General features: G+C 43.1%; 3 protein-coding genes across 3 annotated transcripts; all 3 read right to left on the reverse strand.

The window, feature by feature from the left end:
- Positions 1-1,577: 1,577 nt before the first annotated feature.
- LOC310984145 (high choriolytic enzyme 1-like) lies at positions 1,578-2,357 on the reverse strand (the record flags this gene model as incomplete). The annotated part of the gene is made up of 1 exon (XM_083969280.1): positions 1,578-2,357. The coding sequence occupies one exon, from the start codon at positions 2,355-2,357 to the stop codon at positions 1,578-1,580; it is 780 nt and encodes a 259-aa protein (XP_083825406.1).
- Positions 2,358-6,648: 4,291 nt separating this feature from the next.
- Positions 6,649-7,422, reverse strand: LOC311007310 (high choriolytic enzyme 1-like; the record flags this gene model as incomplete). The annotated part of the gene is made up of 1 exon (XM_084000442.1): positions 6,649-7,422. The coding sequence occupies one exon, from the start codon at positions 7,420-7,422 to the stop codon at positions 6,649-6,651; it is 774 nt and encodes a 257-aa protein (XP_083856568.1).
- Positions 7,423-11,993: 4,571 nt separating this feature from the next.
- On the reverse strand, positions 11,994-12,770 carry LOC311001371 (high choriolytic enzyme 1-like; the record flags this gene model as incomplete). Its single annotated transcript, XM_083992453.1, has 1 exon — positions 11,994-12,770. The coding sequence occupies one exon, from the start codon at positions 12,768-12,770 to the stop codon at positions 11,994-11,996; it is 777 nt and encodes a 258-aa protein (XP_083848579.1).
- Positions 12,771-16,223: the final 3,453 nt, after the last annotated feature.

A 16,223-nucleotide genomic window follows, 5' to 3' on the forward strand; every position in this document is an offset into this window, starting at 1 on the left:
GGTGTCCCTTTGATGTGCACTGCTGCAGCAGCCCGCACACGTCGCCGTGCTGTGTGTTGTTGTGCTGTGCGTCAGCTGGCTGGCTGAGACACATGACTGTGGACAGTCTGGCTGCAGACCTGCAGTGTCAGGATACAGGTCTTGACTGTGGGTGATGGGGACCTCTGCTGCTGACTTGATAGATGTTCTTAATTTAGGCAGGGGACGTAAAGTTTTTCCACAGTAAGTGCATTCACACACTCGGCTAAAATTATAATTATAGGCCTAACACGTTCTTCCAAACAACCACCTTCTTCCAAACAACCAGCTGTTATAGTTTCACAGAAGTAAAAAAAAAGAAAAAAAAGTGAACCATATGGTGTAGAAAGAGGACGGTAGTCTATAGCCTAATATACGCTAAGTTAGCGCCAGCACGCTAAACTATTATTTTGACAGTTTTACACTTCACTTCCGCTTCCGGTCTGTCCGCCGTCATATCATATTCATAAAAAAAAGAAACGAGAAACGACAAAATTAATTTGCAAAAACCAAATTTCAGCCGTTATTTGGTTTTGTTTTTTTTCGTTTTCTCGTTTTTTATGCTGACAGCAAAAACCCAGCAAAAACCGTTTTTCCGTTTTTGTTTTAAAACGAAAAAAGGAAAAAAGGAGCGCTATTTCCGTTTTTCCGTTTTCCCGTCGAAACGAAAAAACGGATTATACGTTTATACCCGGACCCTCACTGCTGCCTCCTGCTTCCACAATGAAATAAAACTTGCGCCTCGCGCGCGGCGGGGAGAGGAGCTCATTTGATTGGTGAAGAACAGACTCGGCTGTGTTAAACCCACTCCACGCCTTCTCTCCGCCCTCTATGCCACTTGCGCCGGTTGGAGGGAAGGAGGCGGGATTGCGCCCCGCTGCGCTTCGCCGTGCAATGAACGAAAATTGCAAACTGACCCTGGACACACCCCGTTGGCGAAGCGAAGGCGAAGCACAGGGCAGATCCGCCCCGCCTGCGCCTAGTTTACGAAAATAGAGCCCATTGTGTCTCTGCACCTGGATCAGGCAGAGATGGAGGCATCATGATTTTGAGTTGTCTGTACATCAGTCTGTCCATCCTGTTCTCATGAGTGTGATGGCTAAGTAACATTTCAAGGTGCAAGTTTCATGTGGACTCTTGGACAGTTTTTGTATTATTTTCTCATAATCTGTAATATTACGGTTGAACTCTCATTTTGAGATTTTTATTTATTTTGAGGATACCTTTCTCATTTTTATGTAACTTGTCAGTGTTACAAAAGCAAAAGAGAAAGAAAAAAAGAGATTGGACTATTACAATATATTTTTCTACTTTCAACATTTTGCAGATTTTCAACAATTTGCCATCCATCGTATTGCTGCTTAGTGAACTTTTTCCATGTATATTGATAGAAAAAGAAATGATGATGCACATCAGTGGTTTTGCTTTACTTTTATTGAAGACATTTTAGGCATGATGGGTGTCATATATTGTGTTGCTTTACCATTTTTAAGAATGTGGTTTAAAGGGGTGTAACAGTTGGTATCATTAATTTGTTGCATTTGGCATCAGCATCACAGTTAGCAGCCATAGAGCATGTTGATCCTCATGATGTCCCAGTAGGACATGCCCTGCCTCTGGCCGATCTGGACGTTGGGGTCAGGGATGGGGGTGATGGAGTCATACCCGTTGACGGAGAAGGCTGTTCTCCCATAGTGCATGATGGAGGAGTAGTCGTAGGGAGTGTTGAGGTTGTTGGTGTTCTCCTTGTAGAAGTTGTAGGACATCTGTTGGTTGATGTTCTGCCAGTTGATCCTGACGTATTGGTCACGGTCACTCCTGGTCTGCTCGTGCTGGAAGCCCAGAGCGTGGTTGATCTCGTGCTGGATGATGCCGTGGTACAGGCAGCCCTGCCTGTTGAGAGAGAGTATCTGTCTGCCTCCCTCTTTGCCCAGAGCAGAGAAACATCCAGCTTTGCTCTCGATGCTGATGTAGTCGTACTCGTTCTGGCGGGGGACGAAGCGGATGCAGGTCCTGCTGTGGTAGGACTTCATGGCAGAGTCGATCTTCTGCTTTTCCCAGCCGGTGAACTCACTGCTGATGGTGAAGGGGATTATCACATAGCCGTTGGAGGCCTTCCTCCACAGGCAGCTCTGGGACCAGCACACCATGGCGTTTCTGGTTCTGGGAGCTAGCAGGTCTCCTTCCAGCAGGATCTCATCGGTGCCATTGTTGGAAGTGAGGATCCTGGTGGTGATGTCGATGGTGTCATCTTCCTCTGCACTTCCTTCCTCCTGGAGAGGAAGAGCCTGAGAGAGGCCGAGCAGGAGCAGCAGCAGCAGGCTGGCAGAGGGAGTCATCTTCAGGGTCAGTCTGGCTGTGGAGCTTCTGAGGAGAGACTTTTTGAAGCTTGATGTTTGACTCAGTGCAGTCCAGGGTTTTATACTCTCCTCTGCAGGTGTGTCTGCAGGAGGATTATGGGCTGGGGTCCACGCTGCTAGGCCTAAATAAACCTGTGAAGGGAGGACTCCACAGACAAACCTACTGTTTCAACATGGTTTGTTATCTCTGACCATTAGATAGAACAACAGTTTTACTCTGGATTTTCTTTATTTGAAGCCTTTCTATGGTTTTCAACCAGTGAAACCTATAAATATTTTATCTGAGAAGATCGATCTTCATTTGTGGAAAGTGGATTATATACAGTGGGGAAAATAAGTATTTGATCCCCTGTTAATTTTATAAGTTTGCTCCGCTTCAAAGAAATGGGCGATCCATAGTTTTTATGGTAAAGTAAGTTTATTTTAACAGAGAGACAGAATATCAACATAAAAATCCAGAAATAATATCATCATAAAGGTTATAACTGTATTTGATCAAGTGAAATAAGGGCAAAAATCAACAGGGGATAATATTTATTTTCCCCATCTTATTTCTCCTGATATCGCCATGAAAAGATGGAAACAGATTAAATAGCCTGAGCAGATATAGACAACCTCTAAACAGTTGTTGTTTATCCTATAGGACTGACACAATTGTGTCACAAACTTCATACTTTTTCCCTCATCAATTGTACATTCAACAGCCCATACTTCATTTTTGATTATTGTCATTTTACAACATGGACCAAACAGCAGAACAGATGGGTCATCAACAGTAAAACAAAATAGTTCATTTGTAAAAACCTTTCAAATGGTTTACTATCTCAATGGCTGCATGTCTCTAGCCTCGTAAACCAGCCTCTCCCGGAAATGCATTTCATTTCATTTCTGAGGGAGAGTCTGGCCTCATCCCCGCTGTAAGCGTTTGGGGTGGGCGGGAGCTGGGCGGGAGTAGTAGCGTTGACAGACAACCCCATTCAGCCAATCAGCAAGTTGGTTTGGCTTTGCACCAGTCGGTCCCTGATTGGCCAACGTGCTGTGTCAGTCACAGCGGCGATGCTGATTGGCTCGGCCTTCTGAGGGTTTCAGGCCAAACGTTTACAGTGGGGATGAGGCCAGACTCTCCCTCAGAAATGAAATGAATTGCATTTCCGGGAGAGGCTGGTTTATGAGGCTAGCATGTCTCTACTATCACACTTCAATTTTAATTGGGGCTCTCCCATTTCATTTGATCATTTTTTAGATTCTTTGAGTTTCTTCACAGTCCATCTGCAGTAGATTTCTTTGATTACACATTATTTTTTAAATATGCCCAGTTTTTGGCTTAAACTCTAAGTTTTATGTCTTTAGAAAAGCTGGCACCGTGTCGTATGCCTATTAGCTACTATCCGCAACAATGAATCATGGTGATGGCAGCACCATGCTGTGGGGGTGTTTGTCAGTGGCAGAAACAAGGACATAGGTCAGGGTTGAATGAAAGCTAAATAGAGTAAAGTACAGACATGCCTTTTATAAAAACCTGGTCCAGAGTCCTCAGGAGATCAGACTGGACCAAAAGTTCACCTTCCAACAGGACAACTACCCAAAGCACATAGCTAAGAAAAAATACCTGGGAGAATTTAAAGAATGCGTCAACATAAGAAATATTAAAAACTTGAAGAGGTCTGAATATTTTCTGAGTGCAGCTCTGTAGTATCCCCAAAGTAAATATTACTTTAGAGACAATATTCAATTAAACCATTAACATGTAATACACTAAAGACACCCACACAGAGTAGTCGTGTATTAAAAGGTCCTGTTCACGTAGCCTAGACATACAGTACAACATTATCAGAGGACCTTGTTCTTTCATGACTCTTACTTCCTACAAACAACCAGGCTGGTGTTTACATTTATGAGAGGTATTGTAATAACTTAGGCTATAATTTGTTTAATGTGTACCGAGGTAAAAACAAAAGCTTTGTCTACAGATCTCCAGGAACTGATTCTGCAGTCCAGCTCTCCTTTTGACAGTAATTTTGACAGTAATTTTACTGTTCCTAAGGTGAGAACAGAAATGGGGAAGAAAGCTTTTAGATTCTCTGCTCCGAGTACATGGAACAGTTTGCAGTCAGAGCTCAAACTCCAAAGTCTGGTCTCTCTGAATGTATTCAAGTCCATGATAAATTCCATCACATCCAGGCTTCAGGAGTGCAAATGTTTTAATTGAGTGCAAATGTTTGACTAATCTTGTCAATTATTTTAACTAATTTTAAAAATTAAATTTTGTTTTTTGTTTTGTTTGTTCGTTTTTGTTTTATGTTTTTAATTAATGTGACTGTGTTGAAACTATGTGCTGTCATTCTTGGCCAGGTCTCTCTTGCAAAAGAGATCTTGGATCTCAATGGGACAAACCTGGTTAAATAAAGGTTATAATAATAATAATATATATATATTTTTTTAAACATCTCAGATGTTGTTGCTTGTTACTACAAGATGCTGGTGGGCTCCGTTGCAACGGGGCGGGCAGGTCTGAGTTGCTTTCCAAAGCCACGTTACGACCAAGCCCGTGGAAAGGAGAAGCGTCAGCTGGTCCAGGATGAGATTCGAGCGGAGGAGGAGGAAGACCAATGCAGCAAGATGGTCGGCATGTCCAAGCAGGGGGCATGGACTCGGTGGGAGCATGCAGAATCCTGTAAGATCACTTGGGCAGAGCTGTGGAGAGCAGAGCCATTACGCATCAAGTTTCTCATCCAATCAGTCTATGACGTCCTCCCGAGCCCAGCCAACCTGCACACCTGGGGCCTTGTCGATGCTCCTGAATGCAAGCTGTGCCAGAGGAGGGGCACCCTGGAGCATATCCTGAGCTGCTGCCCGAAAGCGCTAGGGGAGGGGCGATACCGCTGGCATCACAACCAAGTTTTAAGATTTTTGGCGGACGCTACCTGCACGGCGATCCAGCTCAGCAAGACTCAGGCTGCCCCAAGGCAGTCAATCTCCTTCATAAGACCGGGACAGAAGGCACACCAACACCAGCCCAGCTCTACAGGGGGGCTCCTCACCACCGCTCGCAACTGGCAGCTCCAAGTTAACCTCGGCAGACAGCTTAAGTTCCCAGACAACATCATAACCACTCTTCTCAGCCCAGACATGGTGTTAACATCGTAGTCCACCAAGCAAGTGGTTTTAATAGAACTGACTGTCCCCTGGGAGGACCGCATCTACGTGGCCAACGAGTGAAAGAGGGCCAAATACACCGAGCTCATCGCAGATTGTCGGAGCAACGGCTGGAAAGCACGCTGCGAGCCAGTCGAGGTTGGGTGCCGTGGCTTCGCAGGCCATTCACTTGTGCGAACCCTCAAACTCCTTGGAGTGAAAGAACTGCAATCTAAGAGAGCCATACAGAACTCGCTAGAGGCGGCGGAGAGGGCCTCTAGGTGACTGTGGATCCGTGGAGCAACGCGCCACTTGGACACAAGACTGATCACCCCCGGCTGGGTCGCCCAGGAGAGGGTGTATGAAGATCAAAGACCTGAAACACCCTATGACCCTGGGTTCTTCACTGATGATGTGTCCAAGTATCACTGGAAGGTGTATTCAACTCCTAGAGCTAGTCGAATGTATACTATCACATCCACAGTTTACTGAAAATTTCATTTTCAAAAATTAAATGCCTACAAAAACTCTGTGCTTTGCGTCTTTAGGCTACATCTTGTGATAATTTTCTCAAGAGTTTAAGTCATTGTGTCTCTGCACCTGGATCAGGCAGAGATGGAGGCATCATGATTTTGAGTTGTCTGTACGTCAGTCTGTCCATCCTGTTCTCATGAGTGTGATGGCTAAGTAATATTTCGAGGTGCAAACATTCACTTGGACTTTTGGACAGTCTTTGTATTATTTTCTCATAATCTGTAATATTATGGTTGAACTCTCATTTTGAGATTTTTATTTGTATTTTTTTTTATTTTGAGGCTACCTTTCTCATTTATAGTAACTTGTCAGTGTTACAAAAGAGAAAGAAAAAAAGGACTATTACAAAATATTTTTCTACTTTCCACATTTTGCAGATTTTCAACAATTTGCCATCCATTGTATTGCTGCTTAGTGAACTTTTTTCATGTATATTGATAGAAAAAGAAATGATGACAGACATCAGTGATTTTGCTTTACTTTTATTGAAGACATTTTAGGCATGATGGGTGTCGTGTTGCTTTACCATTTTTAAGAATGTGATTTAAAGGGGTGTAACAGTTGGTATCATTAAATGTTGCATTTGGCGTCAGCATCACAGTTAGCAGCCGTAGAGCATGTTGATCCTCACGATGTCCCAGTGGGACATGCCCTGCCTCTGGCCGATCTGGACGTTGGGGTCGGGGATGGGGGTGATGGACGCATACCCGTTGATGGAGAAGGCTGTTCTCCCATAGTGCATGATGGAGGAGTAGTCATAGGGAGTGTTGAGGTTGTTGGTGTTCTGCTTGTAGAAGTTGTAGGACATCTGTTGGTTGATGTTCTGCCAGTTGATCCTGACGTATTGGTCGCGGTCGCTCCTGGTCTGCTCGTGGTGGAAGCCCAGAGCGTGGTTGATCTCGTGCTGGATGATGCCGTGGTACATGCAGCCCTGCCTGTTGAGAGAGAGTATCTGTCTGCCTCCCTCTTTGCCCAGAGCAGAGAAACATCCAGCTTTGCTCTCGATGCTGATGTAGTCGTACTCGTTCTGACGGGGGACGAAGCGGATGCAGGTCCTGCTGTGGTAGGACTTCATGGCAGAGTCGATCTTCTGCTTCTCCCAGCCGGTGAACTCCCTGCTGATGGTGAAGGGGATTGTCACATAGCCGCTGGACGCCTTCCTCCACAGACAGCTCTGGGACCAGCACATGGCGTTTCTGGATCTGGGAGGTAGCAGGTCTCCTTCCAGCAGGATCTCATCGGTGCCATTGTTGGAAGTGAGGATCCTGGTGGTGATGTCGATGGTGTCATCTTCTTCACTTCCTTCCTCCTGGAGAGGAAGAGCCTGAGAGAGGCCGAGCAGGAGCAGCAGCAGCAGGCTGGCAGAGGGAGTCATCTTCAGGGTCAGTCTGGCTGTGGAGCTTCTGAGGAGAGACTGTTTGAAGCTTGATGTTTGACTCAGTGCAGTCCAGGGTTTTATACTCTCCTCTGCAGGTGTGTCTGCAGGAGGATTATGGGCTGGGGTCCACACTGCTAGGCCTAAATAAACCTGTGAAGGGAGGACTCCACAGACAAACCTACTGTTTCAACATGGTTTGTTATCTCTGTCCATTAGATAGAACAACAGTTTTACTCTGGATTTTCTTTATTTGAAGCCTTACTATGGTTTTCAACCAGTGAAACCTATTAATATTTTATCTGAGAAGATCGATCTTCATTTGTGGAAAGTGGATTAGTGGGGAAAATAAGTATTTGATCCCCTTTTTGCTCCCCTTCAAAGAAATGGGCGATCCATAGTTTTTATAGTAAGTTTATTTTAACAGAGAGACAGAATATCAACATAAAAATCCAGAAATAATATCATCATAAAGGTTATTACTGTACATTCGATCAAGTGAAATAAGGGCAAAAATCAGCAGGGGATAATATTTATTTTCCCCATCTTATTTCTCCTGATGATATCGCCATGAAAAGATAGAAACAGATGAAATAGCCTGAGCAGATATCACAACCTCTAAAAAGTTGTTGTTTATCCTATAGGACTGACACAATGTGTCACAAACTCCATACTTTTTCCCTCATCAATTGTACATTCAACAGCCCATATACTTCATTTTTGATCATTGTCATTTTACAACATGGACCAAACAGCAGAACAGATGGGTCATTAACAGTAAAACAAAATAGTTAATTTGTAAAAACCTTTCAAATGGGTTACCATCTCAATGGCTGCATGTCTCTACTATCACACTTCAGTTTTAATTGGGGCTCTCCCATTTCATTGGGTATTTTTTTAGATTATTTGAGTGTCTCCACAGTCCACCTGCAGTAGATTTCTTTGATTACACTTTTTTTTTTTTTTTTTTTAAATATGCGCAGTTTTTGGCTTAAGCTCTAAGTTTTGTCTTTAGAAAAGCTGGCACGTGTCGTATGCCTATTACCATCCGCAACAATGAATCATGGTGATGGCAGCACCATGCTGTGGGGGTGTTTGTCAGTGGTAGAAACAAGGACACTGGTTAGGGTTGAAGGAAAGCTAAACAGAGCAAAGTACAGACATGCCCTTTATAAAAACCTGGTCCAGAGTCCTCAGGAGATCAGACTGGACCAAAAGTTCACCTTCCAACAGGACAACTACCCAAAGCACATAGCTAAGAAAAAATACCTGGGAGAATTTAAAGAATGCGTCAACATAAGAAATATTAAAAACTTGAAGAGGTCTGAATATTTTCTGAGTGCAGCTCTGTAGTATCCCCAAAGTAAATATTACTTTAGAGACAGTATTCAAATAAACCATTAACATGTAATACACACATCTAAAGACACCCACACAGAGTAGTACAGTCGTGTATTAAAAGGTCCTGTTCACGTAGCCTAGACATACAACATCATCAGAGGACCTTGTTCTTTCATGACTCTTACTTCCTACAAACAACCAGGCTGGTGTTTACATTTATGAGAGGTATTGTAATAACTTATAATTTGTTTAATGTGTATACCGAGGTAAAAACAAAAGCTTTGTCTACAGATCTCCAGAAACTGATTCTACAGTCCAGCTCTCCTGTTGACAGTAATTTGTTTTTTTAAAAACATCTCAGAGCTAGTTGAATGTAGTACATACTATCACATCCAGAGTTTACTGAAAATTTCATTTTCAAAAATTAAAGCAGTACTAAAGAACTTTCAGTTTTGGTTGAGTTTGGCGGCACCTGTGGACCAAAGCGGTAGTGTTTTGCCTGAAGGAAGACTCCATTTCCCATGAACACTAGCGTGAAGCCCTGTAAATATCCTGCATTAAAATTAACAGAAGACATCAAAACTAAGTTTCTGTTTCCAGTGGATCATTTCAAAGTGAAAACACAAACATAATCCATTGCTAAAGTGCTGTTTTGCCTGTTCCCTCCTTGTTGTGACTCGCAAAAGTGAAAGTGAAAGTAAAGTGAGAGCCGGGTTCCTACCATGCTCCTCAAAGCTGCTTAGTGCCAGAGAAAGAGATACAGACCCCCTCAGACCACGACAGAGGTGTCATTCAACTTGTTGTAAGTCGATGTATCATCACAAAAGTTATGAAAATATTTTATGAAGGTTGAAAAGTTACTTAGTGCTGCTTTAAATGCCTACAAAAACTCTCTGCTTTGCGTCTTTACATCTTGTGATAATTTTCTCAAGAGTTCAAGTCATTGGGCCCTAATTACTTGGCGCAACTCAGGGTGGCGCAGCGAGGCGAGCCCTGACGCAGCTGGCGAAGTGGCATTTTCCTCCAGTGCAACAAGGTGCGCAGCGGATTCGGTAAATTGGCAGACTGCTGTGCGCTGAGATGGGAGTGGTCGCGCAGCAGGGGGAGGTGTCGACAGATTCGCCGTGGCGCAGTGACAATTTGTTGCCGATAGACCGCGCGGAGAGTGCGCCGAAAGCTCGCCAGCTCCAACCTGGTCTAATCTCAGCGCAAGGCGAAGCGCAGCCAGCGCAGTGGCAATTTGACTGCCCAGCGCGCAGTGCGTACACGTCACCAAGACCTCACAGGCAGATTTCCACAGTTCCAGGCACATTTAAATGCAATTAATAATAATAATAATAATAATAATAATCATCACAATAACCCCTATTTATTGTATCTGAATCAGCACATACACCCATATCTATATAGATTGTCCCGTCACACTGATGGCAGATCAAAGGCTTGCGTAATGGAAACTCAGCCTGACTGAATGAACACAGATGAAACCAGGGAGGGACTGAGACAGCCGTGGATGTCCCAAGAGCAGGTGTTGACACTACACACTGTGCCGTTGCAGATTATCAGCTATTTATTTATTTATTTACTTATTGATTTATTAGGGGCCAGCGCCGCATCGTCACGCGACCATAACAAATAAAACTGAAAACAAATAAACTATCATCTCTCACAGCAAACCACAATCAGGACCGTTACGCACAGCTGTTTGTTTATGTTGTGATCTGTGCACACGTGTTTAAATATAGGTTAGATAGATATATAGATAGACCTGGATAACATCATAACCTCCTCCCTCCCAGACTACTTTTGCTTCATCAGCCCGTGCGATCTGTTCGCGCGACCGGACACTGCCAGCTTGGACCGGACTAGAACATCAGTTTCCTCCCGTCTCACTTGCTCTGACAGATTGAGAGCTGTTGCCCAGTAAAAAAAAAAAAACAACAACAACACACACACCCCTTTTCCATTCATAAAGACACTCATATTTAGTAACCTATATTTAAACACGTGTGCACAGATCACAACATAAACAAACAGCTGTGCGTAACGGAGGCATCGCGGAGCGTCTCTGTTTTTCTTTTTTCTTTAGAATTTACCTGAGAGGGGAGATGTGAATATCTGCTCACTATGATGTGGTTTGCTGTGAGAGATGATAGTTTATTTGTTTTCAGTTTTATTTGTTATGTTCGCGTGATGATGCGGCTCAATAAATCAATAAGTAAATACATAAATATAGCAGATAATCGTGTAGTGTCAACACAGCAGTAATCCATCCTCATCTTTCATCTGTGCAGCCTTTGATCTGTCATCAGTGTGACGGGACAATCGATATAGATGTTCTGAATATGCTGCAATCTGTAGGTGCTGATTCAAATCTTCTCTTCCACGGTGAAATCAAACGTCCGCCTTGCGCGCGCGGCGGATTTAAAGGCGAGGAGAGGAGCTCATTTGATTGGTGAAGATCTGACTCGGCTGTGTCAAACCCACTCCACGCCTTCTCTCCTCCCTCTATGCCATTTGCGCCGGTGGGAGGGAAGTAGGCGGGATGCGCTCCGCTGCGTTTCGAAGGAAAATCGCAATCTGCTCCTGACCACTCCCCGTTGGCGAAGCGAAGGCGAGGCGCAGGCCTGATCCGCTCCGCCTGCACCTAGTTCACGAAATTAGAGCCCATTGTGTCTCTGCACCTGGATCAGGCAGAGATGGAGGCATCATGATTTTGAGTTGTCTGTACATCAGTCTGTCCATCCTGTTCTCATGAGTGTGATGGCTAAGTAATATTTTGAGGTGCAAATATTCACTTGGACTCTTGGACAGTTTTTGTATTATTTTCTCATAATCTTTTACGGTTGAACTCTCATTTTGAGATTTTTATTTTTATTTATTTTGAGGATACCTTTCTCATTTTTATGTAACTTGTCAGTGTTACAAAAGCAAAAGAGAAAGAAAAAAAGAGATTGGACTAAATACAAAATATTTTTCTACTTTCAACATTTTGCAGATTTTCAACAATTTGCCATCCATCATATTGCTGCTTAGTGAACTTTTTCCATGTATATTGATAGAAAAAGAAATGATGACGCACATCAGTGGTTTTGCTTTACTTTTATTGAAGACATTTTAGGCATGATAGGTGTCATATATTGTGTTGCTTTACCATTTTTAAGAATGTGGTTTAAAGGGGTGTAACAGTTGGTATCATTAATTTGTTGCATTTGGCGTCAGCATCACAGTTAGCAGCCATAGAGCATGTTGATCCTCATGATGTCCCAGTAGGACATGCCCTGCCTCTGGCCGATCTGGACGTTGGGGTCGGGGATGGGGGTGATGGAGTCATACCCGTTGACGGAGAAGGCTGTTCTCCCATAGTGCATGATGGAGGAGTAGTCGTAGGGAGTGTTGAGGTTGTTGGTGTTCTCCTTGTAGAAGTTGTAGGACATCTGTTGGTTGATGTTCTGCCAGTTGATCCTGACGTATTGGTCGCGGTCGCTCCTGGTCTGCTCGTGCTGGAAGCCCAGAGCGTGGTTGATCTCGTGCTGGATGATGCCGTGGTACATGCAGCCCTGCCTGTTGAGAGAGAGTATCTGTCTGCCTCCCTCTTTGCCCAGAGCAGAGAAACATCCAGCTTTGCTCTCGATGCTGATGTAGTCGTACTCGTTCTGACGGGGGACGAAGCGGATGCAGGTCCTGCTGTGGTAGGACTTCATGGCAGAGTCGATCTTCTGCTTCTCCCAGCCGGTGAACTCACTGCTGATGGTGAAGGGGATTGTCACATAGCCGTTGGAGGCCTTCCTCCACAGGCAGCTCTGGGACCAGCACACCATGGCGTTTCTGGTTCTGGGAGCTAGCAGGTCTCCTTCCAGCAGGATCTCATCGGTGCCATTGTTGGAAGTGAGGATCCTGGTGGTGATGTCAATGGTGTCATCTTCTTCACTTCCTTCGTCCTGGAGAGGAAGAGCCTGAGAGAGGCCGAGCAGGAGCAGCAGCAGCAGGCTGGCAGAGGGAGTCATCTTCAGGGTCAGTCTGGCTGTGGAGCTTCTGAGGAGAGACTGTTTGAAGCTTGATGTTTGACTCAGTGCAGTCCAGGGTTTTATACTCTCCTCTGCAGGTGTGTCTGCAGGAGGATTATGGGCTGGGGTTCACACTGCTAGGCCTAAATAAACCTGTGAAGGGAGGACTCCACAGACAAACCTACTGTTTCAACATGGTTTGTTGCCTTTGTCCATTAGATGGGTCAAAGCATGTTTTCCTGTTTAAGACTTGTGATCTACTTGTAGCAGATTCAGATTTTGGCTTGGCTTTTCTAGAGTCAAAACATATTTATCTTTTTGGTTTGTGTGTTGATTGTGCCTTTATCCATCCATTCATCAATCAATCCATCCATCCAATCCATTGTCTTTACTGCTTATCTGTGCAGGGTTGCAGGGGGCTGGAGCCAATCCCAGCTGACACAGAGCGGGGGTGGGGTACAGCCTGGACAGGTCACCAGTCTCGATTGTGCCTTTGAATAATGCCTATTGCAGACAAGTGCAGAGGTACAGTATACATTGTCCAAATTAATGGTATTATAAGTAGTATTAAGTATTATTTTTCAAGTATGCATAACATTATTTGGTTCATGTATTGCTGTTTTATGCTCATAAACTTAAGTATTGATCAGACAACATAAGAAATATAAGAAAATCATAAAGGTTTTTATCAACTCTTCTGTACCAAACAAATTATTACTTGACTAATTGACAAAATAATCATCTGATTAGGCAATCCTTTCTGAGTTTGTAAGTCTGATCATCTGTCCACAACACCTCAGTCACTCTGTTTTGTACATGGCACAGTGTCCTGGTTTCTATGAAAGTGTGCCACCTGGTATTTCTAGCCCCTCTCAAACAGTGTTTTTCTTGGTTTCTTAATCCAGGGCATGTACAAAACATAACCAGAGTTGATCCTCTGTCTCTCCCAGCTGGTGAACTCTCCACTGAAGCCGTTAGAAGTCTTTCGGCTCCCCCAGGAGATTCCAAAAATTGCACACTAAGATAGTTGTAGCTCTATAAGCATTTTTTTTAATATCTTTTCATATGCTATAATCACTAGCCTCAAAAATAATGTAGTTTTTAAATACAGTAACATGAGGTGTATAGGCCTACATCTTAAAAACAAAGCTTTTTATCCACTGCTGACATTGAAAACCATTAATCTTTGAAAATATCTGTCTATGTTGGACCAGTTTGTACATTCTATTGTAGATATTTTAATATCCATCATTGAACTGTCTTGTGAGGTCAAGAGTAGAGTGACGTCAAGTCTCTATATCAACAACATGACAGGCAGCCTACAGCAATAGGCAAGGCAAGGAAAGACAAGGCAATTTTATTTTTTTATAGCCCATTTTTACAAGCAGTTTGTCTCAAAGGGCTTTACATGGCATCATTACAACATCCTCTGTCCTTAGACCCTCACATTGACTGAGGAAAAACTCCCAAGAAACCCTTTTAACAGAGGAAAAAATGGAGAAACCTCAGGGTGAGCAACAGAGTCAGTGTCAGATACAAAACATCTGTCAAACAATGTTCTACAGCTGACATAGGTTCTATACACCTAACTAAGCTATTATTGAGGATGTCCTAAGTGTAACATGAAACGTAATGGTGAATGTGCTTAGGCAAAGTTTTTTTTAAGGAGGAATCTCTAATATGATTTAAAAGTGTTGATGTTATTTTGGTGTATCTAAACTAAAATCCTGAGAAAGCAGAGATGATGTTCAGATGTTTTCAACACAGGTTCAGTAAATTGTTTTGTCATTCCCTTAAAATGAAGTGTTCCAGTAGGTAATGAACAATCACAGAAAGCTTATGTGCAATTTAATGTATTTTCCTGAAAATACAACAATGATGTGCTTGTCTCAGAGTAGGACTATAAAATCTGCAAAGGGGCATTAAAGGTTTTGGCACTCAGAATAATCTCTGACATCATTTACATCTGTGTTTTGGTGATTTATTTGTTTGTTAAAGGATAAATGTGTAAAGGCATTCCTCTTTCTCTGGCCCTCGTGATTAAGAGGCATCCTAAAATAATGTCATCAGTTGGCTTGCACTGCATCAGCAGGCACTGTGGTTGATCTTAAATCACCCTGGGTACTCTGAATGACTCCATGAGAAATGGCCGCTCGTCCTGCTGAGTCCACAGTTTGTCTGATAGATTGTGCTGCTTGAGATGCTACTGAATTGGTCCTGAATGGTCTAAGGAATAGTGGAGCCAAAAGCTGCAGAGCGAGTAGTAAGTGACCTTGGCACTCAGTGCTCTATTATTTCACGGTCATGATGGAGAATTTTCACCCATTGTTGTTTTATTTTTATTTTTTATACTGCTCTACATGTCCTGCCACTCTGCTGTTACTGTCACTTCCTTATGACAAACATTTGGGCTATGGTTGCCCTTACAACCCTACAAATACACACTAAGAGTTCATAAAATACCTTCAATTCAGTTTAATTCAGTTTGGAAACACACTGAGCTGCTGAAAAATCACATTGGAAATGTTTCCAGGTGGCATCAAAAAGGAGTGAATTTGGCTATACAACTCTGTCCTTTTAACGTTAAAGCATTGAATTGCAAGTATGTCCCACCCAGCAGGTTGATTACTTTTCATTTATAAATCATTGTATGCCTCAAGTGAGAGACAGGAAAGTCAAGGACGTTATGGCACAAAGGCCCATGGGTTGGACTGGAACCAAGTCCTGTTGCTGCAACCACATTGCAATGTGGAAGTCACTTAGGACAGAATCATACCACCTTAAGAATCAAAATATAACAGCTTAAAGGTTAAAGTGCACATTAGAAATCATAAAATAAATATGGCATAGAAGGTCCCAGAGCATTTTTCCACACTGATACAATACTTAATAGTGAATGTTTTCATGTAGAACAGCTGCAGCAACACAGCGGGCCGCTGATGTGTGTAATAGAGTTCTTGTGTGGCAAGTGTTGAATTTTTAACCATCCTGAAGCTAGCTAAGTACACTTCAGTCAAGCATGAAGATAGATTACCTAAGCTAATGCTACTATTACAGTAACATAATGTAACGCTCCATGCATAGGGATGGGGCTGGGAAGAGGAAGCAGCAGCTACTGCCCCTTTTTTTGATATGTTCCTCCTTTAATAGGACACATCTAGGCATCATAACACCCCTAACTGTAGCCTTCTCCTGGTTTACCAAGAGATCCTATAGTTTGAATGCCACAAAGATGTGCTGACATAGTGGTACTTTTGTTGTTGTTGTTGTTGTTGTTGTTGTTGTTGTTGTTGTTGTTGTTGTAGACATCCCTCAGAGTCTGTGTCCTTACTTGTATGTACATTAGTTAAAGTGTGTTGCATTAAGTTAGAGCACCAGCTGTGAATGAATTTCAGTTCATGTGAGTGATGCACTAACCTCATAGACCCCACAAGGAAATAAAATATATAAATT

The sequence above is a fragment of the Trachurus trachurus genome (genome assembly GCF_905171665.1).
Source record: "Trachurus trachurus genome assembly, chromosome: 3".
Taxonomy (NCBI): Eukaryota; Metazoa; Chordata; class Actinopteri; order Carangiformes; family Carangidae; genus Trachurus; species Trachurus trachurus.